The sequence below is a fragment of the Schistocerca nitens genome, chromosome 2, assembly GCF_023898315.1.
Source record: "Schistocerca nitens isolate TAMUIC-IGC-003100 chromosome 2, iqSchNite1.1, whole genome shotgun sequence".
In the NCBI taxonomy this organism is placed as follows: domain Eukaryota; kingdom Metazoa; phylum Arthropoda; class Insecta; order Orthoptera; family Acrididae; genus Schistocerca; species Schistocerca nitens.
This window is the reverse complement of record NC_064615.1, coordinates 599,114,182-599,133,566: the sequence shown is the minus strand read 5'-3', so window position 1 is coordinate 599,133,566 and position 19,385 is coordinate 599,114,182. Positions and strand designations below refer to the sequence as shown.

Below are 19,385 nucleotides of genomic sequence, written 5' to 3'. Positions count from 1 at the left end.
TATATAGTGAGTAGCAATCTATCCTTCCCTTAATATTGAAAGTAAAATAGGATATTCAACAAGTATACCCCATAACTTTCCTTCAGATTTGTTAGAAACAAGCAATTTATTCCTTGTGCTAATTTTAAATAATTTATTTTTCAGCATTCAAAATTTATGTTGGAAATTATTTAACAGTTATTTATTGTTGTACAACTTGTTTCTGTAGGATATGGTCAAGGAACTTTTGGCAGTGGCTTTCCCCCTTGTGCTCGGTGGACTGAGTGACCCTGTTGATGATGTTGGTGCTGTAGCAGCTTCGGCACTAATTCCAGTTGCAAACAATATAGTGGAACAGTTACCACATCAAGTTGAAACCATTGTGAATCGTCTGTGGGACCTTCTATTAGAACAAGATGAGTTGGCTGCAGCCTGCAACAGCTTCATGGGATTGTTAGCAGCATTATTAAGCTTGCCAGAAACACACAAACATTTAAGGTAAAAGAACGAAATGAATGACTCAGTTAACTTCATGTCTGTATGGTCCATATTCTAAGAGACTTTGACTTAATAATCTCCCTCACAGCTGTCACTTGTTTTATGTATCCCAATGTGAATGTGTAAACTGTGAACAAAGGCATGTTTGGCATGAGCTGAACACCAAACAAATACCAGTAATGTTAACCAGAAAGTCAAAGTCCACCACAGGGTCAGTAATGTAAGTAAGTATTAAATAAGACTGAATCACAGCTGCTTGCCTAGCCCATTACTGAGAGTGGTGGGAGCACCGATTGCAACTGCAGGCACAGCCAAAGCTGATTAGGATGGAGGGTCGAGCGAACATGCCTTCTAACAGCTGACTGACCTGTGGCCTAAGACAATACTTTGGGTCCACCTTGGATGCTGCCAGCCAAATGTGAGTTCTCAGACACAGGCACCTGCCATGTAAGGAGGCCCGTATGCAGGTTGGGCGTACTGCACAGTACGCTTGTGAGGTAGCTGTAGAGGGTATCCTTAGTAGGTGAAATCTGCAAGGCCTCCCCCATCTGAGTATTGAATGTCTGCACTCACTGCTCAGCCCTCTGCGTTGGAGGTAGGCTGAAAGGGGGTGCAGAAGTCAGCTGTTCGATACTGTTATGGTGACAGATGCCCTGGAACTGCATCAGCATAAATTGGGGTCTGTTGTCAACACCAGGATGCAATGCACCCCCTTAGTGCCAAAAATCCTGCACAAATGGTAACATAGATGGCAGGTGCCATTTGTCTCATATACAAGAAGTCTGAAGCAGCAGATGTGACAAGCATGTTCAGTGTTGGCACCAATGCCAGGTCATTAAATGTGTTGCCAGGTCCATCATCCCTAAAGTGAAATGTGAAGGAACTGGGGGGTATGGGGCTGGAGTGGGGCCGACATGGTATTTGGAGTTCTCTGTGGCTAATGTTGAGACACCCTTTGTGGCACTGACTGTTAGCGCAAAATGAAGTAATAGTGGAAAACAGGATCCATCTGGTGGGAAACACTCTCTGGCCTCCATTTTTGTGCCACAAACAAAACTTTCTTCAGGGCTGGATTGCAGGACTGACATCATGGCTAGTCATGCACATTCAGAGTTTGTTATAGATGTTGGCCCAGACCACTTCCTGGTTTTGGAATTGCACTTCAGGCACAAGAGGCAGGTAGGACAGGGAGTTGTCATTGGCATGATGGCCAGTGGGGTGAAAGTGGATCTCATAGTCTTAAAAAAATGCCCAGCGGATGCTCACCTATCTTACCCAGGAGGTTAGAATGATGCCTGAACAAGGGAATCATGGGTCTCCGTTTAGTCATTGGTTGGAATCTGCTACAATATAAATACACAGGACATTTCTTCACCCTGTAAATGATCACTAAAGCCCCTTTCTCAATTTGTCAATAGTTGAGTGGTGCCACATTGAATGTTTTGGAAGTGAAGGCAATTGGCTATTCAGAACTGTCCAACAATTTGTGGGACAAAACCGACGCAATGCCATGCTGGGACACATCTGTTACCAGTGTGATCAGTGAGCCTGATGTACAGGATGACCCAAAAGTACGTTAACATTTGAAAATGCACTAATGCAGGGGATAATGTAGGTAGAGAGGTAGAAATTGACACACATGCCTGAAATTACATGGGGTTTTATTGAAGCTAAAAATGAGTTAAAAAAGTGGCCAACAAATGGCACTGAATAACAAAACATCAGTGACACCACATGAGAATCATCTATAAACAGGGAGATCCGGGAAAAACTGGGAAAATCCTGGGAATTTTTTAGAATTCTGGGAATTTTTTGTTGTTTTAGTTTTTAAGAATCGATACTCTAACAAAGGATATTACTGTATCCCGCTAGTGCAGAATAACACTGCTACAATAAAATGTGAACGATATAACAAAACGAAAATAAACCATAAATTTCAAAGGAAATGTGCCATATACAACAACCAAACACAGTGCTCTTATAAGGTTTGCCAACAGCAAAATGTGTCAAAGGCTTTAGGGAGACTGTGCAATGCTTCATAACAACAAATTGCCTCCGATGAATGTGACGTCACAACTGTTTACATTGATTCATTTTAGCAGTAGTGAGCGGGCTCATGCGCATGCGCAGTTGAGTGGCAGATGAGTAGTACCTTCTCCTGTTTCTGGCTACAGAAATGTGGCTGTTGGCTGTGTAAGCAGTCGCAGTAAGAAGGTAGATGCTGCCGGAAAAATTTTACTACCACGCCCAAGCTGCCAGATTTACGCGTGTGCAGCGGGCCCAGATCTATGAGGGGGGGGGGGGGGGGGCTTCATGTTCTTGATTAGCAAGAACCGTGTTTCACAAAGCACGTAACATCCAGCGCACGTTGGTCTATCGATTACTCGTATAATTTGATGCGCATCCCTGTTGGTTTTTTGACGTACTCTGTAAGTTCTTTTCTGAATGAATCGTAAGCTGTGCAGGGTAGCCATGCAGACTGAGGCGACTTGCCAATCGTAGGTTTGAATCCTCGCTCAGGCATGGGTGTATGTATTGTCCTTAGTGTAAGTTAGATTAAATAGTGTGTAAGCCTAGGGACCAATGACATCAGCAGTTTGATCTCCTGGGGGGAAAAAAAACAAACCATAACTTGATTTTGGAATGTGTGCATAGTGTACATGATGTCTGTCAGGGGGAATCCTTGTCGCATCTAGAAGTAAACTTTCCTTCAGGCAAAAGTGGACCGGGCTATACGAGCTGAGCGGAGTAAAGACGAACGAGTGAACGCCAATCGCTGTCTGATTATGCCGTTGTTTGGATTTGCAAATGATCAGCATTGTTATAATTAATAGGGAAATCCATATATTCAGACTACCAGAGTGGAAATAAATGACTAACAGGAATAACAGGTAAGAAAGATTACGTATTATCTTCTCGGTGTATCCCGAGAAATGAAATTTTGTCAGAAAATTTTTGGACAGATCGATACACTAGTAAGGGCAAGTTGTACAGCCCCTGTCTAGCAGCCGCTTAAGTTCTATTCTGGATATAGTGCGGAAAATGGTTTGTACGAACATAACAACGCCTAACCAGAGAATAATTAAGGATAACTAAACTGGTGATTCTGGCAGGGTTAGTGAAGTTAACCGGCGAATAAGTTTTGACAAAGGCAGGAATAGTTCCAGAATTAGTCATGACAAGATTGTTTGTTAGGGGGAGGAAGGAGAAGAAATGGGGACACCACACAAATTAGGGAAGAATATGACTATTCCAAATTTATATAAAACTCTCGTACTACTACTTTTCGATCTCATGCTTGAGAAACTTGTGTGTATGAATGAAATGTGATACTTTTTTCTAACATAAAGCTTTTTGCTTGTAGTAGGCCTAATAGGCATTTTATGTTGGCCTTCATGAATTATATTCTGTCAAATTATAAAAATGACCATTTGTGCCAAAACAGTCTCATTTATTTGGTGTGTGTTACAATTTCTGCGGTGTTAGAAAGGCCTGTTTTGTTTTGTGTAGCAGACAGTGACAAAATAGACATAATCAGATAGAGAAACCACACCAGTGTTGGGTACTATTCGTATTAACTGCTTACACAGTGTTAGACAGCGATATTTCGATTTTTCATGTAGCAAAACGTTTGCCGAACTTTGAAGTAATAGATTCTGTCGTAGAAAGGAAAGCACACCATGTAAAGCTGTAGCAAGATTAGAGAGAAAACAATGCTAGAAGCTAAGGATTGAATAAATTTGTACTGTATTGCTTGTCTCTTGTCTTTACTCATTTTATGTATCGAATATTTAATTTTATGTCACCCAAAACAAAGTTATTAGCTAACAGGCAACAAAGAGTGCAAATTTTCTGAAGAGTTCTTGTTCTTCTGATTGCAAATAATACGATCCAGTATTAATTGATAGTTTTTTTTTTTTTTTTAAAAAAAAGAGGGCAGGATGTCAAACCGGGCGACTGGGAGCAGGAGAAGCACCACAGAACATTTTAATTTCCACTATCCTGAATATAGTTTGATGGCATCCAGTACAAAATATACACATTTCAGTTCCACGGAGCGAAATACAGTGACGTGCGATAGGAGAATGCTGTGTGAAGCGGGGTGTCACTGCACTCTGGCACACTTAAGACCAAATAACATGCCTTACGTTTCCTTGAACATACATGTTTTACTTATCAGACTCTTCAGAAAGATGTGCGCTACAAAATGAACATATTGTTGAAAATTCGATTTTTTTCAAATTTTTGGCGCCGTATCTCAAACGCTCAATGGATGGGAGCTGGGGGGGGGGGGGGGGGGGGGGCACCACTATCTTAGTATTGACCCAGTTCACAAATATCGTAGATCTGAGGCTGATGCGCGAAGCAGTCTGAGTTATAGTGGGGAAGTGTGTAGTCTCTCCATGACCCGTGTTTACACTAAATGATTGTGCTGTTTCCTCTTCATTCACTGCTCTCACGTCAAATGAAAACAAAATGCATTTCTGTGGCCAGGAGCTATCAAGTGAATTAAAATACATTCACATAATTACGGAAGGCTAATATACGTTATTAGTTTCAGATTTTAATTCCACTTTTCTGACAGCCATGCATTAATCACCTTGTAGAACAATGAAGTTTTTTTGTCGGTTTGCTAAATAGATTTGGTTTTTATTAATCTTTTACTCCGAGTCAGTCAATGTGTTTGAAACAAAGTGTTTAGTTCCACACTATCGGCTAATTTCAACTGCTCGCTGCATTTCAAGTGCACGATTTCATCTTCTAGCACTTATGGCATTATGCCATAATAAATAATCAAAAATGAGTTAATACAGTACTGGCACTCCAAGAAAATTTACATCACGAAACCCAACTGAAAAACTTGATATCAGGTCGAGGCCTGCTTCATTGGGAATCTGGACATATGAATGTGCTCTTTAAGTATGCACTTGAAATGTGCCATTTTAGTATGCTTCACAAATTTCCGATGCTCTTGGAGTATCCTCTGATGTCTTTTTTCTTGTATGACATAATGTAAGATCTTCTGAGGTTTTACACGTATGAACATACGGGCTTCCTGAGTCATAGCAGCTGCTGAAGTGCGGTGGCGCCTGTTATCTGGCGCTCTGACAACTGCTGAAACGAGCCTATTTCTAACAGGTCACAGGAAAATATTGCCAATGGTGGTTTCAAAATTTCCTTTTACGCAAGTTGAACTATGTGCGAGAATGTACGATGAATTTTTTAAATCACAGACCATTTGATGACGAGCCATTTAGAAGTATGTAGAGCCCAGAAGATCATTCATGTCGTTATTATGAACAAATTGATGTAGTGCTATGGGAAGCTCTCTCTCCTCTGCTGTAGCTAATTTATTTGTGTAAAACTGTGAGGACAAGTCACTGGACTCTGCTAAAAATTTTACTGGCACATTTGTGTGATGTATCTTAAGAGTAACATGCACAAAATTATCAACATTATATGTGAAAGCTTAGCTTCTGTTGCAGCTTATTAACCTTAGAGACCAATGTTATATGTGAAAGCTTTGCTTTAAGGGTAGCATTACTATGTATATTAATTTAAAGCATTAACTTTTCGTGTTTGTGTATCCGAACTACTTAACAGTGGTGTTGCTATTAGCTGACTACATCACGTGTCCTGTGGTCCGAATATCCGCTGTCATCGGCTGGTGGGATCACATGACATGAGTTATGACTGGCTTACAAAAGCGCATCGCAATCTTGATTACAAAGGTTCAGAAAGTAACATGCGGTGTTTGGTGGAATTCGAATTTACACTTTCGTAATACGAAAATATGCAGCATACATGTTGCTGCACATCAAAAATCTTTCCAAAAGGAGTTTTCTTCCCTGAGTTTCGTTTTCTAAGTGCCGGGAAATTCTATGCCCTTGTATTAAAACCTAACCATTCAAAGGATTGATAAGTTTTACAGTTCCGAGGGAAAATATACCAGCACTTAATAACACGGAAAAAGTGTGTTTTCATCCGAGAGAAAGTGTATTTTTAACCGGGAAGTCCAGGAAAAATCCAAGATTTTTTTTTCCTTGTCCATGTATACACCCTGATGAAATTAGCTGCAGTTAGAGGAGTCAGATCATAGATAATAACTAATAAACACCTGCTGAAAGCTATGACTTCTATGCAGAATGGCACTCTACCCCATATTTCTACACTTGTGAAAGACCTCTTGCTCACATAATTTGTTGAGTATCGCATACTGATCCATCATATCCATTAAGCTTGGCCTCTCAGGTCCCCAAACCTCAACCAGTTGGATTATTAGTTCTGGGGATACCTGAAGTCACAAGTCTACTCTGATTATCCGGCCTTAGTAGGGATGCTAAAAGACGACTTCCAAAGACAATTTCTTACCATACCTTCTGATATTTCATACAGTGCTGTTCACAACATTGTCCCTAGACTGCAGATATTGTTGATGAATGGCGGCCTACCTGCTGAGCATTTATTATAAAGAACATTGTCGTTGCTAAAAATCAGTTGTTCTGCTAATAACTGCTTTTATATCGTATCTGTTGGTCATTTTGTACACCTTTTTGTTTCAAGAAAATCCCATGTCATTTCAAGCATGTGTGTCGATTTTTACCTCTTTACATATATTATTCCATGAAGTATTGAATTTTCAAATGTTATCAGATTTTGGGTCATCCTGTATCAGGCAAGGCACTGCCTTGAGGCTGCCTTTAAGGTGCTGGATAGCCTGTTGACAGATGACCAACCACAAAAATTTGACATCCTTCTAGCGCAGCTGATTTAGGGCTGGTTTGTGCCACTTTGGGAATATATTTGGTATAATATGTGATTTTTGTCCAGCTGCAACTGTTTAAGGTTTGTAAGGGCTGGTATGTTTACAACGATTGCAACAATATTCCCCAATTGGGCACATGCAATGCCCAGCAACTCACGTGTGACTGTCCATCTTGCTGCACTAGTACTCTATGGTAGCAGTGGATTAGCAGAAGTACTGCAATTATAAGCGAGGGATGTAAGTAGCAGTATGTGTAATATCTTGTGAGGTCTGTTTTTCCCATATTTCTTGATCTTACATCTGTCTCCTTTTTTGATTTCTGTGTAGAAAATGTTGGGGATTTAAACAGTTGTATGTTAGGAGGTTCATGCGAGTGTAAGTAGGAGATGAACGTGTAAATAGTGAACAAGTGTAGATGTAATTTAATGTTATCATCTAAGTTATAATTTTACGAGTTCTCAAAGCACCTTCACTAATAGATATGTTGTTTGATGTCCACAGAATGCTTGAGTAGTTGTGCAGAGCTTTTTTTTTTTTTCTTTTTCCCTTTCTTTGCACACACATCTTGCTTATTGTATTTTCTAGCAAATTAGTTGTAAACTGTGGGACAGCGCCAACAAAGTGAAATGTAGATTAGTGTCGCAACAGTGTCTTATGGTTTGGGGTTTTTTTCTCTTTGAATCGCATGGCACTTACTCAAAGCAGCAATAAACTGAAGACACCACATGAGTGTGTGACAAATCATTGGCACCGACTTCATTAGTAAGACTGCTCAAGGTTTGTCCAGAAAAAGTGAGCATGGTGGCAAGAAATCCACCTAGGATGACTGTCTGAATTGGTGTAAGGGAGAATGTATCGTGTGCTAGGAATTCTTATGGAATATCATAGTTTACTAAGAAACCCGATCTGTGATAGGGAAAGCACCTGTGGCTAAATTAAATTAGTTATCTCGATAACCTCATGCAGTGCAGTATACTGGACTGGTCTCTGAAGTGATTGTGAGTTGAGACATTGAGCTTTATTATGAATTAATGAGGATTTATAGTGAAGATGATTTATTATGAAGCTGTGACAATGAAGGATTGTGGTGTATTGTTGAGTGATGCAGGTTATAGCAAGGAAAATGCCTTAAGTCTTGGAGGACAGTGCACTGGACAGGTCTCTCAGGGGTTACAGATACAGTTTAAGGTTTGAGTGATGGTTCTCTAGTTCTTATGAGCATTATAATGCTTCTGTAGTGACTCTACTATGGATTACTTACTTTTTGTGAATAGATTTAAGTTCTTGGTGCCAAATTCTTATACTTGTACATGAACTAGCTGCCTTCACATTGTAGTGATAACACATAAATGGTTAAAAATGTACTGCATATAGTAAAACTTAATGTGTTTAGTCTGGTAGGGAATCAGTGTTATGTATTGCAACACATTGATCATTTTGCGAAGTGTGATGACTAGTTTAAAGAGGATAAGTGATCATTTTTAAGGCTAAGTACAAGTGTCAAGGCGGACAACACATGAGGAAGAATGGGCACATAATTTCATAACGCAATAGGGTGCATCCCAGATCCCTACACTTCTGTCCTGACGAGGGGTTTCGACACTGCTGCTGAATGGACAACTGGGTTGTGGTCTGTACATGGTTAATGCACTGGTTTTGCTTAGAAGTGCAGGGAGACAGCATAGGAAATTTTGCAGGAAGCAATCGGTGGCCTCTAAGAAGTGGACCAATGTGTGAATGATACGGACAAGAGTAACCAGTGGAGTTAAGTGTAGTAATTTGTATCAGATACACTATGTGATCAAAAGTATCCGGACACCTGGCTGAAAAGACTTAAAAGTTTGTGGTGCCCTCCATCAGTAATGCTGGAATACAATATGGTGTTGGCCCACTCTTAGCCTCGATGACAGCTTCCACTCTCGCAGGCATACGTTCAATCAGGTGCTGGAAGGTTTCTTGGGGAATGGCAGCCCATTCTTCACAGAGTGCTACACTGAGGAGAGGTATCGATGTCAGTCAGTGAGGCCTGGCATGAAGTCTGCGTTCCAAAACGTCCCAGTGGTGTTCTATGGGATCCAGGTCAGGACTCTGTACATACCAGTCCATTACAGGGATGGTATTTTCATGTAATCACTTCACCACAGGCCATGCATTATGAACACGTGCTCGATGGTGTTGAAAGGTGGAATTGCCATCCCCAAATTGCTCTTCAACAGTGGGATGCAAGAAGGTGCTTAAAACATCAATGTAGGCGAGTGCTGTGATAGTGCCACCCAAAACAACAAGGGATGCATGCCCCCTCCATGAAAAACACTTCCACAATATAACACCACCACCTCCAAATTTTACTGTTGGCACTACATGTGCTGGCAGGTGACGTTCACTGGGCATTCGCCACACCCACCCCAACCTGCCACTGGGTCACCACATTGTGTACCATGGTTCGTCAATCCAAACGTTCTTCCACTGTTCAGTTGTCCAATGTTTACGCTCCTTACACCAAGCGAGGCGTCGTTTGGCATTTCCCAGTGGGATGTGTGACTTATGAGCAGCCGCTCGACCATGAAATCCAAATTTTCTCATCTCCCGCCTAACTGTCATAGTACTTGCAGTGGATGCTGACGCAGTTTGGAATTCCTGTGTTATGACCCTCTTCAACTGTCAGCAGTCTGTATCAGTCAACAGATGAGGTTGGCCTGAATGCTTTTGTGCTGTACATGTCGTTTCATGTTTCCACTTCACTATCACATCAGAAACAGTGCACCTAGGGATGTGAAAATCACACGTAGAGACGCATGACACAAGTGACACCCAATCACCTCACCACATTCAAAGTCCATGAGTTCCGTGGAGCACCCCATATGGTTCTCTCATGATGTCTAATGACTACTGAGGTCGTTGATATGGAGTACCTGGCAACACAATGCACCTAATATGAAAAATGTATGTTTTTGGAGATGTCCGGATACTTTTGATCACAAAGTGTATACTGATTTCCATGTCACAGAACTTGTGCACAGCTTGCAGAGCTGGACAGTCAGAAGAACTATATGAATTATAGATATACTTGTCATTCAAAATGTGTCTGAGCCTAAGAAGATGGAACAGTGAAAATAGTGTAATTATAAACAGGGGGATGAAGAGTACACACATGCCGTAGCTAACTTAGAACTTGAACTCCAGACTAGTATTGTGTGAAATATGAGCTGTAGGAACAGTTCCTTTTTTATTGTAGCCATACTTTAGTCACTCAAGAGGTCAGTGGGTTAAATTACCCCCTCCCCACCCCCCCTCCCCTTTTCCACACACGGATCGCACAAGGGAAAAACGACTGTCTGAACGCCTCAGTACAAGCTCAAATTTCCCTTATCTTCGAGTGGTGATCATTGCGTGATTTGAAAAGTTGGTGGTAATAATATATGCTCTACATCCTTGGTGAAGATCGGATTTCAGAATTTAGTGAGCAGACCCTTCCATTTAGTGCGTCGTCTGTCTCGAAGTGTATCCCACTTCAAACTTTCTATGAGATTTGTAACACTCGCACGACGGCTAAATGTACCAGTCATGAATCTTGCTGCTCTTCTTTGGACCTTATCAGTTTCTTGAATGAGACCCGACTGGTAAGGGTCCCATAAAGATGAAAAATACTCTTAAATCTGGACGTATTGTAAGCAATTTCCTTTGTTGAAGGACTGCATCGCTTCAGGATTCTACCAATAAACCACAATCTAGAGTTCGCCTTGCCCGTTGCTTGTGTAATCTGATCATTCCATTTGAGATCATTTCGAATAGTCACACCCAGATACTTGATGGATGTTACCACTTCCAAAGACTGGGCATTTATTTTGTACTCGTACATTAATGGGGATTTTCACCTTGTTATATGCAGTAGGTTACACTTACTAATATTGAGAGATAACAGCCAGTCATTGCACCACACATTTATAATTACCAAAAACTGCTTCAAAGTGGCATGAATGTTTTTCAAAGACACTTCATCTACCGGTACCTTCACTTCATGATCTGACTCATTTTTGTCTGTTGCATGCAAAATAAATACTGCTTGGTGAATGTATCAATTTATTCATTTACAAGCACGTAACACAATGATTAGTGCACTGAGAAATGTAGCATGTTACATGATTGAATGCTATGGTGAATTGTCATAACATGTGCTATAACTTGAGACTATGGACTCGTGTTGGTTTTCAAAGTATTCACTAGTTTTGTGTACATTTCTTTCATTCCATGAACTCGTGTTGATTTTTGAAGTATTCAAATAGCCATTAGTTTTGTGTACATTTCTTTCATTCCATTCCTTTCAATCCTCCTTATGAGAGTAGCCTTTGGTTCACATAAAATCTTCCTTTACAGGCATAGGTTGTTAATGGGTTCGCAGTTTGGACGATTGTCTTCTGTAAATTTACGTATACAAAGATTGTTGTATTCAATTTCTTTACTAAATTAATGGCAAAGTTGTATAATGGTAACATTTTTACACACAATGATAATGATTCTAGGCATTTTCTGCATTATAGCTAAGTCCATTAACTGTCTAAACTGCATGATCCTCAAGAAACTGAGCTAGAATGTGCCTATTAAAAATATTCTAACTTCTGTCTCTCTGTCTTCATTGGCTCCAGTACTTGTAGACTGTGGACAAAATTGTGCAAACTTCAAACAGAGATAAACAATAAGCCAAAATTAGAAATCAAACTGTTAAAAGAGGATCGATAGTCATAGGAAACGAGCATTTTTGTGACTAGAGAGCAGCATTTGCCCAGTTCAGTGATTTCCAATGTGTGTAACATGTCATGTTGTGAGGTAAAAATTTTCAAAAACAAGCTCACAAATTAACTGTGAAAATTAGTGAAACAACTGCTAACAAAGTGAAACCATATGGCACATATAAAATGAGGGATGCAAATGAACAGATTTCAGTATACTTCCGTAAACTCTAAGAATAAAAGAAAACAACTTCTGCTTCATTCCCTGATCACAAGTTGTGAATGTCTGTGCACATAGAGATGTGCATACGAAACGATACTCACTGTGTTTTATTTGCAATTAAAAGTTAGACTGTTAATAGTGAATCAAGAATTTATCATCTGAGACACATGATTTGTTATAATACTCAGTATCTGACCTGATTGTGTAAATATTATGCTTGTATCACCCATAAGCATAACTACTGTGAACTTAGCTAAACACTTTAAGGCATGTCATTAATGTCAGGAAAAGTACTGGTCCCAGTGCGGAATGCTGTGTTACAATAGCAGAGTCAGATGCTAGTTCATTTCTGTCTATGTGAAACTGCAAAGCAGTCTTCTGCATCAAGCTTCTTAGATAATACAGAAACCAATTCCACTGTGTTCCAAAAGTTTTCTGCAATATAGGGTGTGTTAAAAAAGAAGCTGGACTTTAGAAATAATGCACCAACCAGCAGTGGAAGCATACTGCGACAACTAAGCGAACATAGCAGCAGGTTTAGACAAACTGCTATGTACTGCATTTCACTCTGACTCGTAGTAAGCGGGCTACAGCCGTTGAAGTGAGCGCATACACAAGCTGCTCGAGTGAAAATGAAGTAGCATGAACAACAGTGTCTGTGTCTGTGTCTGTGTGTGTGTGTGTGTGTGTGTGTGTGTGTGTGTGTTATGCAGGGCTGTGAGTGGTTTAAGCATTTTCAAAAGGGTAGAACGTCGATCACTGATGATCCCTAGTCTGTATGACCTTCCAAATCGACAGATGATGACAATATTGTGAGTGTTCATGGTGTGATTTGCAGAAATTGTCGTTCGAGAAGTTTCTGACAAAGTGGGCATTGGCATAGGTGGAATTTTCGGAGAACCAGACATGGATGTTGCATCCAGACCATGTGCATCACTCTTTGTCTGCAGCTGTCCAGCAAATCATCACATTCCCATTATGCCCCATCCACCATATTCTCTGGACCTAGCACCAGCTGACTACTTCATGTTTCTCAAACTTAAAACCATGTTGAAGGGACATCATTTCTAAATCATAAGGGAGACTCAGGAGAATGTGACAAGAGACATATGCGCTACCTCAGAAAATGCATTCCAGGAGGCTTTCCAAAAGTGGAAGAAACGATGGGAGCAGTAGTGCCAGTAGAGGGGAGTATTTTAAGGGCGACAGCGCTTAAAATGTTGTACAGTAAACAATAGATGTTTAATAGCGGAAGTTCGGTTCCTTTTTGAACACATCTCTTAAACCCTGGTCCGCCCCTCATGGTCTCGCGGTAGCGTTCTCGCTTCCCGAGCACGGGGTCCCGGGTTCGATTCCCGGCGGGGTCACGGATTTTTCCTGCCTCGAGATGACTGGGTGTTGTTGTGTCGTCTTCATCATCTTCATTCATGCCCATTACGGTCGGAGGAAGGCAACGGCAAACCACCTCCATTAGGACCTTGCCTAGTAAGGCGGTGCGGGTCTCCCGCATCGTTCCCCTACGCTCTGTAAAGAAGCATGGGACTTCATTTTTCATTTCTTAAACCATGGCCTGTCAAATTCCTTTTGTTATGTTACAGAAGACACTCAGTAGCTGTAGTCTTCTGTCGGTACCTACCACCGTCTGTTTAAAGAAAGAATCTGTTACCTAGGAAATTGACATATCATTTCTGAAACCATCCTGCAAATCTATCAAAAATATATGCTTACAGAAATAGAAAACTACCCTCTTGCACCATGACTTATTGGATTTCTTAGAACAGTTGTAACAGTGTATCAATATGATATTTTGCTCTTTCATTATGTAAATAGTTTCTGTTTATTTTTAATTACTGTTTTGATAATGACATTTATTGATGTGTAATGTAAAGTTTCTCTATTGCTTGCAATGTTTTTGTAATTAGTGCATGGCAATGTGTAAGTTAGAAAGTACAGTTAGTTTTTTAATAGTGTGAAAGAAGCCAACCCTCAGCTACATATAGTACTAAGGCAAAGAATCTTTGATTGTGACGCTGGTGCCCATCACCTTTGATATGAACCATACGCCCATACAGCCTGTATACAGGTGTGTGTGTGTGTGTGTGTGTGTGTGTGTGTGTGTGTGTTATTTGTTTGTTTGTTTGTTTTCTATGCAGTTATGAGACTACACATTCTGTAAACTTTAATGTAATACTCTTGTATCTCTTATTAGGTTATCATCATCCTACATTCACAAAAACTCATATCCTTCTAGTATAAAATAAACAATAATACTTTTGTGTCAGTGTGTCTGTAATATTGGCAGTTAGAACCCATTTTTAAAGTGGCAGCCATATTATTCACTCATAACCTCTTTTCCATACAGTTGTACAACACTAGGCTACTTACTGCGGTAACATTTTAATGCAAGCTGTGGCTAATTGGCTCTTGATCTGACATTTCCTTTCACTGACATAACCAAATATTCTGTGCCTTGGTAATATCTTGAGTTATAGGTTTGGCCTCTTTCACGGTAGTCTCTCTTCTGGACGCTAGTCAGCTGTCACCTGATGATCACCTAATAAGCTGCAAACCAGTTCACATTAAAGAAATATTACTGAAACAAAAAAAATCCAGTTTGTTTGCTTTCCAGCCTTGAAGTATGAAATTATTCTACCAAAAACTGAAGGAAGAATCCATTAATACAAGATTAGTTTACATGTAGATGTTAAAGTGATGTTACTGTCATGGTTGTGTTTTTACACTTTCCAAAATACTGCAGTCTCTGTAGTTTTTGTACAGTTTCATTTATTTTACTTCTCACATTTTGAAATTTTTTCATGTTAGGCCACAACCTCTGCAAAACGTAGTACCACGTTTGTGGCCCTTTCTCAGCCATAGCACATCGTCAGTTCGTCGAGCCACGTTACAGACTTTACGAACATTAACAAGTGTATCGCTACATTGTGATAATGGTCTACAATGGACATCAGGGCTTTTACAAGATGCTTTGAGGCATATTTTCCAAAGAGTTCTGGTTGAACCAGTTGCAGAAATACAAGATTTAGCAGAACAGGTTTGTCACTGATATTATATGATTAATCTTGACCATAACTTATTTTTATTCTCTGTGCCACCTTTAGTGTGACTATAATTTTATGCAGTAGTTAACGAGTTATTTATTTTCAGTATTTGTTGGCTTCTTGCCTTTTCAGCATTTCTGTCTTCATTTCAGTTGTGTTCATAACAGGTTATACTTCTACCAGAACATAATTACAATGAATTGTAAATCTGGGGTAGATATATACAATCAACCACAACATTTCAAGCTTTCAGAAATGGAAGATTCTTCATCCAACAGATGTGATGAAACAATTGGGTAAAATGAGACTAACCTGGGATTAATTTGGGAAGTTGTCCAGGACCACAGGGGAAGCTACATACAGTGAGACAGGCTGATGGGGAAAATAAGTACATCCAGAAATTTAAAAGAAGAGATGCAAAAATAACATGACACTGATTCACACTTTTTGGTGGTGTAACATCAGTAACTGATTTGTTCATTTATTTCCTCTTGGTGAATATACTTGGACCAGTGAGGTACTTGTCCTCATCTCTCTTCATCATATGAATGAACAGTATTCCATTTGACTTGAAATTCTGTCTTAACAGGTTTCTATACTGCACTTCGTGATTTTTTTGCCCAGGACATGGACTTATTTTGCAACTGTCGGTTTAGTATTTTTGCTTACGTATAACCATTTTTGCTGTCAAAAATTTTGTTTTTATATTCTCTGGTTTCCTTTCTACTTTTGTTTCTCAGTTTTCCGTTTTATTGTACTGCTCATTTTTCATAATAAGGTAATTACATCCTCTGTTGTAGATTTTTTTTAGCTTATACACTAATGATTTATTAGTTTAATTGTTCCCTGTAATAAGACAGTTTTATACTGTGTGCTAGGTTACCTTGTCTCCATTCTCTTTTAAGATAGCCAGCCCATTGTTTCACAGTAATTCCTGCTGAGATGTGATATTAGAATATCTGCATACCGCAAATATGTGGACCATAGTTTCACACATGTAGATTTGAGCAATGAGTCTGTAGCTGGAAAAAGTTCTGTCGCGCTCTGAAGTTTCCCTGCCATTGGTATCCTTCAGCTTTTTCTGTAACAGACTTTTTCTTGCAGTGAAGAAGCAAAAGTTGTTTTCTACTGCTGTACAAGTCATTTATGACTTCATGAAAAGTTCTTATTTGTATATTGATTTGAATATTTTTGTTATAAAGTTCTTCATTTATACTTTGGATCATAGAATCCTTTCCTGCTGGTAATCGCTGCATGTGTTCAAGGTTTATTGTAAATAATTTGAAAAGGTAGTGATTGTGATCTGCTGTGTGGTATAGTTATCCTAAAGATTACTACATAAATAAAAATATAAGCTATAACAAATAAGTTGATAAGAGAATCAGTTGAGTGATACATGTTCTCTAGTTGAATTTATTTACTCATTAACCTTCGTGACAGGATTAAGGCTGGGTGTTGGACAAGTCTTCAAACCTGCACTGTCATGTATGGAAGACTGGTCATAGTGCAAACCTGTGTTCAGCACACAGTTTTAGCTTATCATGAAGGTATTTTGTTACTATGGCTGGCTGTAAATCTTTGTGTCTTAAATATTACTATTAAAAAACTTGAATTAAAAATTTTACATGTCCATAGGTCTGGGGGAACTTAATACGTAACAGTCAGTTAACTGTTCTTCTGAATGCAGCTTGCCCATATTTTAGCACATGGCTGTGTTTGACCATGCAGCCTGCTAAAATTCCTTTTGACCCATCAGTACTGATACACAGCAAAACTTCTATTAGAGTGAGTATATGCAAATAATTGATGTTGGTCATATTGTTACAATTCTAGATAATTAGAATGACAGTGTACAAATTTTAAAAGGAAAAGTAACCAGAATTTTGTTCTTATAACATCTGTGTGCACGTGCTGTATCCCAACATTACTTTACTAACAAAAAATCTTTTATTAACATTGAAAAATACACTTGCTTTTTCATTTGTACCTGTGTGCACATCACATCGCGCACCACATTACATTAAAATTCCGTGTAATAAGCAATTTTATTTTTGGGCTAGTGTATGTGAAATACTATTCTAATTAATTATTCAAACTTAATTAAGATTTTATGTCTTATAGTTGTATATGTTTTGTAATTATCAGGATAGCGGAAGTGATAAAGTCAACAAAAGGCTGAGAGTTTCATCTTTGGAGAATGTTGCAGGCACTGCAATAGTTCCAAAGTCCGAACAGAAACTTTTTGTGGGTGGAACAGAAACTACACCTTTAGCAACACGAGAAGGGAATGTAATGAAAGCTCGGTGCATGGCCAGCCGTATGTTAGGTGAGTATTCAGTTACAACATGAATACAAAATTTTATAACCAGAAAATGTTTATGAAAACTAAGTACTAACTTAGCCCACTTTTCCATTATTGTCAGGATAATCCATTGCATTTATTTTTTACATTGTGCCATAAATCTACATATAAAAAATCTTACTACCAACTGGCTGTGGCCCTTTCCAGCCTCATTCCACAGTTATGCCTTTAAGCATGTTACACTTCCTTACTTCATCCATATTTGTTGCTATGGTGCTCAACTCTTTTCTTAGCTTCCCTACCTGAAACTTATTTTAAAAACCATCTGATTTGTTTTGATGTAGATAGCATGAAATTCTCCAGAACTAGCATGTGATCACTGTCTAGCCATTTCACAGCTTATGATAAAGTTGTTCATTGGTTTTTGTCCTGTTTGTTGTGAAGTACTTTAGTTGAATACAGGGCCATCAACTATTGTAAGAGAACATTTGTAATTGATGAATGGACAGTTTTCAGAATATAGGTGCCATGACCATCAAAGTGATCTAAGATTCTCTGTGATCTCTCAGGTTTCCTCATTGTCGTTAAAGGTGAGCTTTCTGAAGCTTACAATGCTGAATGATGTGACATAGTGGTTGAAGAATGTAGTTCAAATTGTTTATGCATGGAATGGTTTCCATAAATTATAAGATGAATGTTAGGTCAGATCTTTCATCAAGAACATGGCTGATTTCCTTCCCCAGGTTTTTCCTCATTCTGCTCTTCATAATTCTCATTGTAACCACTTAAAGCCAAAAATATATGTACTTCAGGCTTCTGTATCTAGATAGGAAATTGATCCAGAAAAGGGCAGAGCTCAAGAAAGTTGGACTAGGAGGAAAATTTAGATGAGACACTGACATGAGAAACTAACAAATGGGGAATATTGGGGAGGGGGGGGGGCTGAAAATTAAAAACAAGGCATGTGGAAAACACTTAAATAGATAAAAATGCACGAAAAAGTGAATGGATGCGGAAAAGTAAAAGTGAGAAGGGGGTGGAAAGGTTACAGGAGCATAGGAAAATGTGTGTGGTGTAGCTATGCCGACAAGAAGAAAATTGTACTAGATATGAACAGAAAACATAAATGCCAATCTAGTTCAATCAAGAGATGAGAACCATAAGTGTTCTATAGAATAGTTTTGCTGTGTTCCATTTGTCATATAGTGGTCCTGGAAATAATAGCTGAGATAATCTGTATGATGAAGGAAGTTCTGAAATCATATTGTTGTATTGCAGGATATTTTGCATTAACAGAATAAACTGCCTGTCTTGCCACTCAGTCTTACTAACTCATTTGTGGTCACTATATTAGTAGTACAGTAAACTGGACAGTTGTACATTAAGTTAGTATGTAAATGTGTTTTCTGATTTGAGACTCTCCCACTGAAGGAGTGTTCTGCTCCCAGACATGGCACTAGTGTGATAGAAAGCTGCAACAGATGTTTACAGTGGTAGGCTGGCTTATGGTAGTAGGTGGATTGCACTTGAATGTTACAAAGTTTGTAAACATGAAAGTGAATCTACCTTTGCTAACTCTCCGTTTATAAGTAAAGGTCATTGTAGGAAGTACTCTTTGTAAGCTGCCCTCGGTAGATCTGAACAGCCTATTAATTAGAGGTTTCAGGAATATTGTTCTGGCCCAGATAATAAAGAAAGAAATGAGTATATAATACTCCTGCTATAATAATCAGGTGCTTAGCATCAGTCTGTTCATAAATTTTGATCCCAGTAATATGAAAACTGATATCCAGACCAGATGTTAATACCATGTAGCTTTCATTATCCGGAA

General features: G+C 39.1%; 1 protein-coding gene across 1 annotated transcript in view; it reads left to right on the top strand.

The window, feature by feature from the left end:
• Window positions 1-19,385, top strand: part of LOC126236674 (TATA-binding protein-associated factor 172) — a 320,919-nt gene that overhangs the window by 50,354 nt on the left and 251,180 nt on the right. Inside the window, exons 10-13 of the mRNA XM_049946158.1 lie at window positions 209-477; window positions 15,017-15,245; window positions 16,888-17,037; window positions 17,398-17,578. Of these exons, the coding sequence (XP_049802115.1) occupies window positions 209-477; window positions 15,017-15,245; window positions 16,888-17,037; window positions 17,398-17,578 (829 nt within the window). The remainder of the gene's footprint in view (window positions 1-208; window positions 478-15,016; window positions 15,246-16,887; window positions 17,038-17,397; window positions 17,579-19,385) is intronic.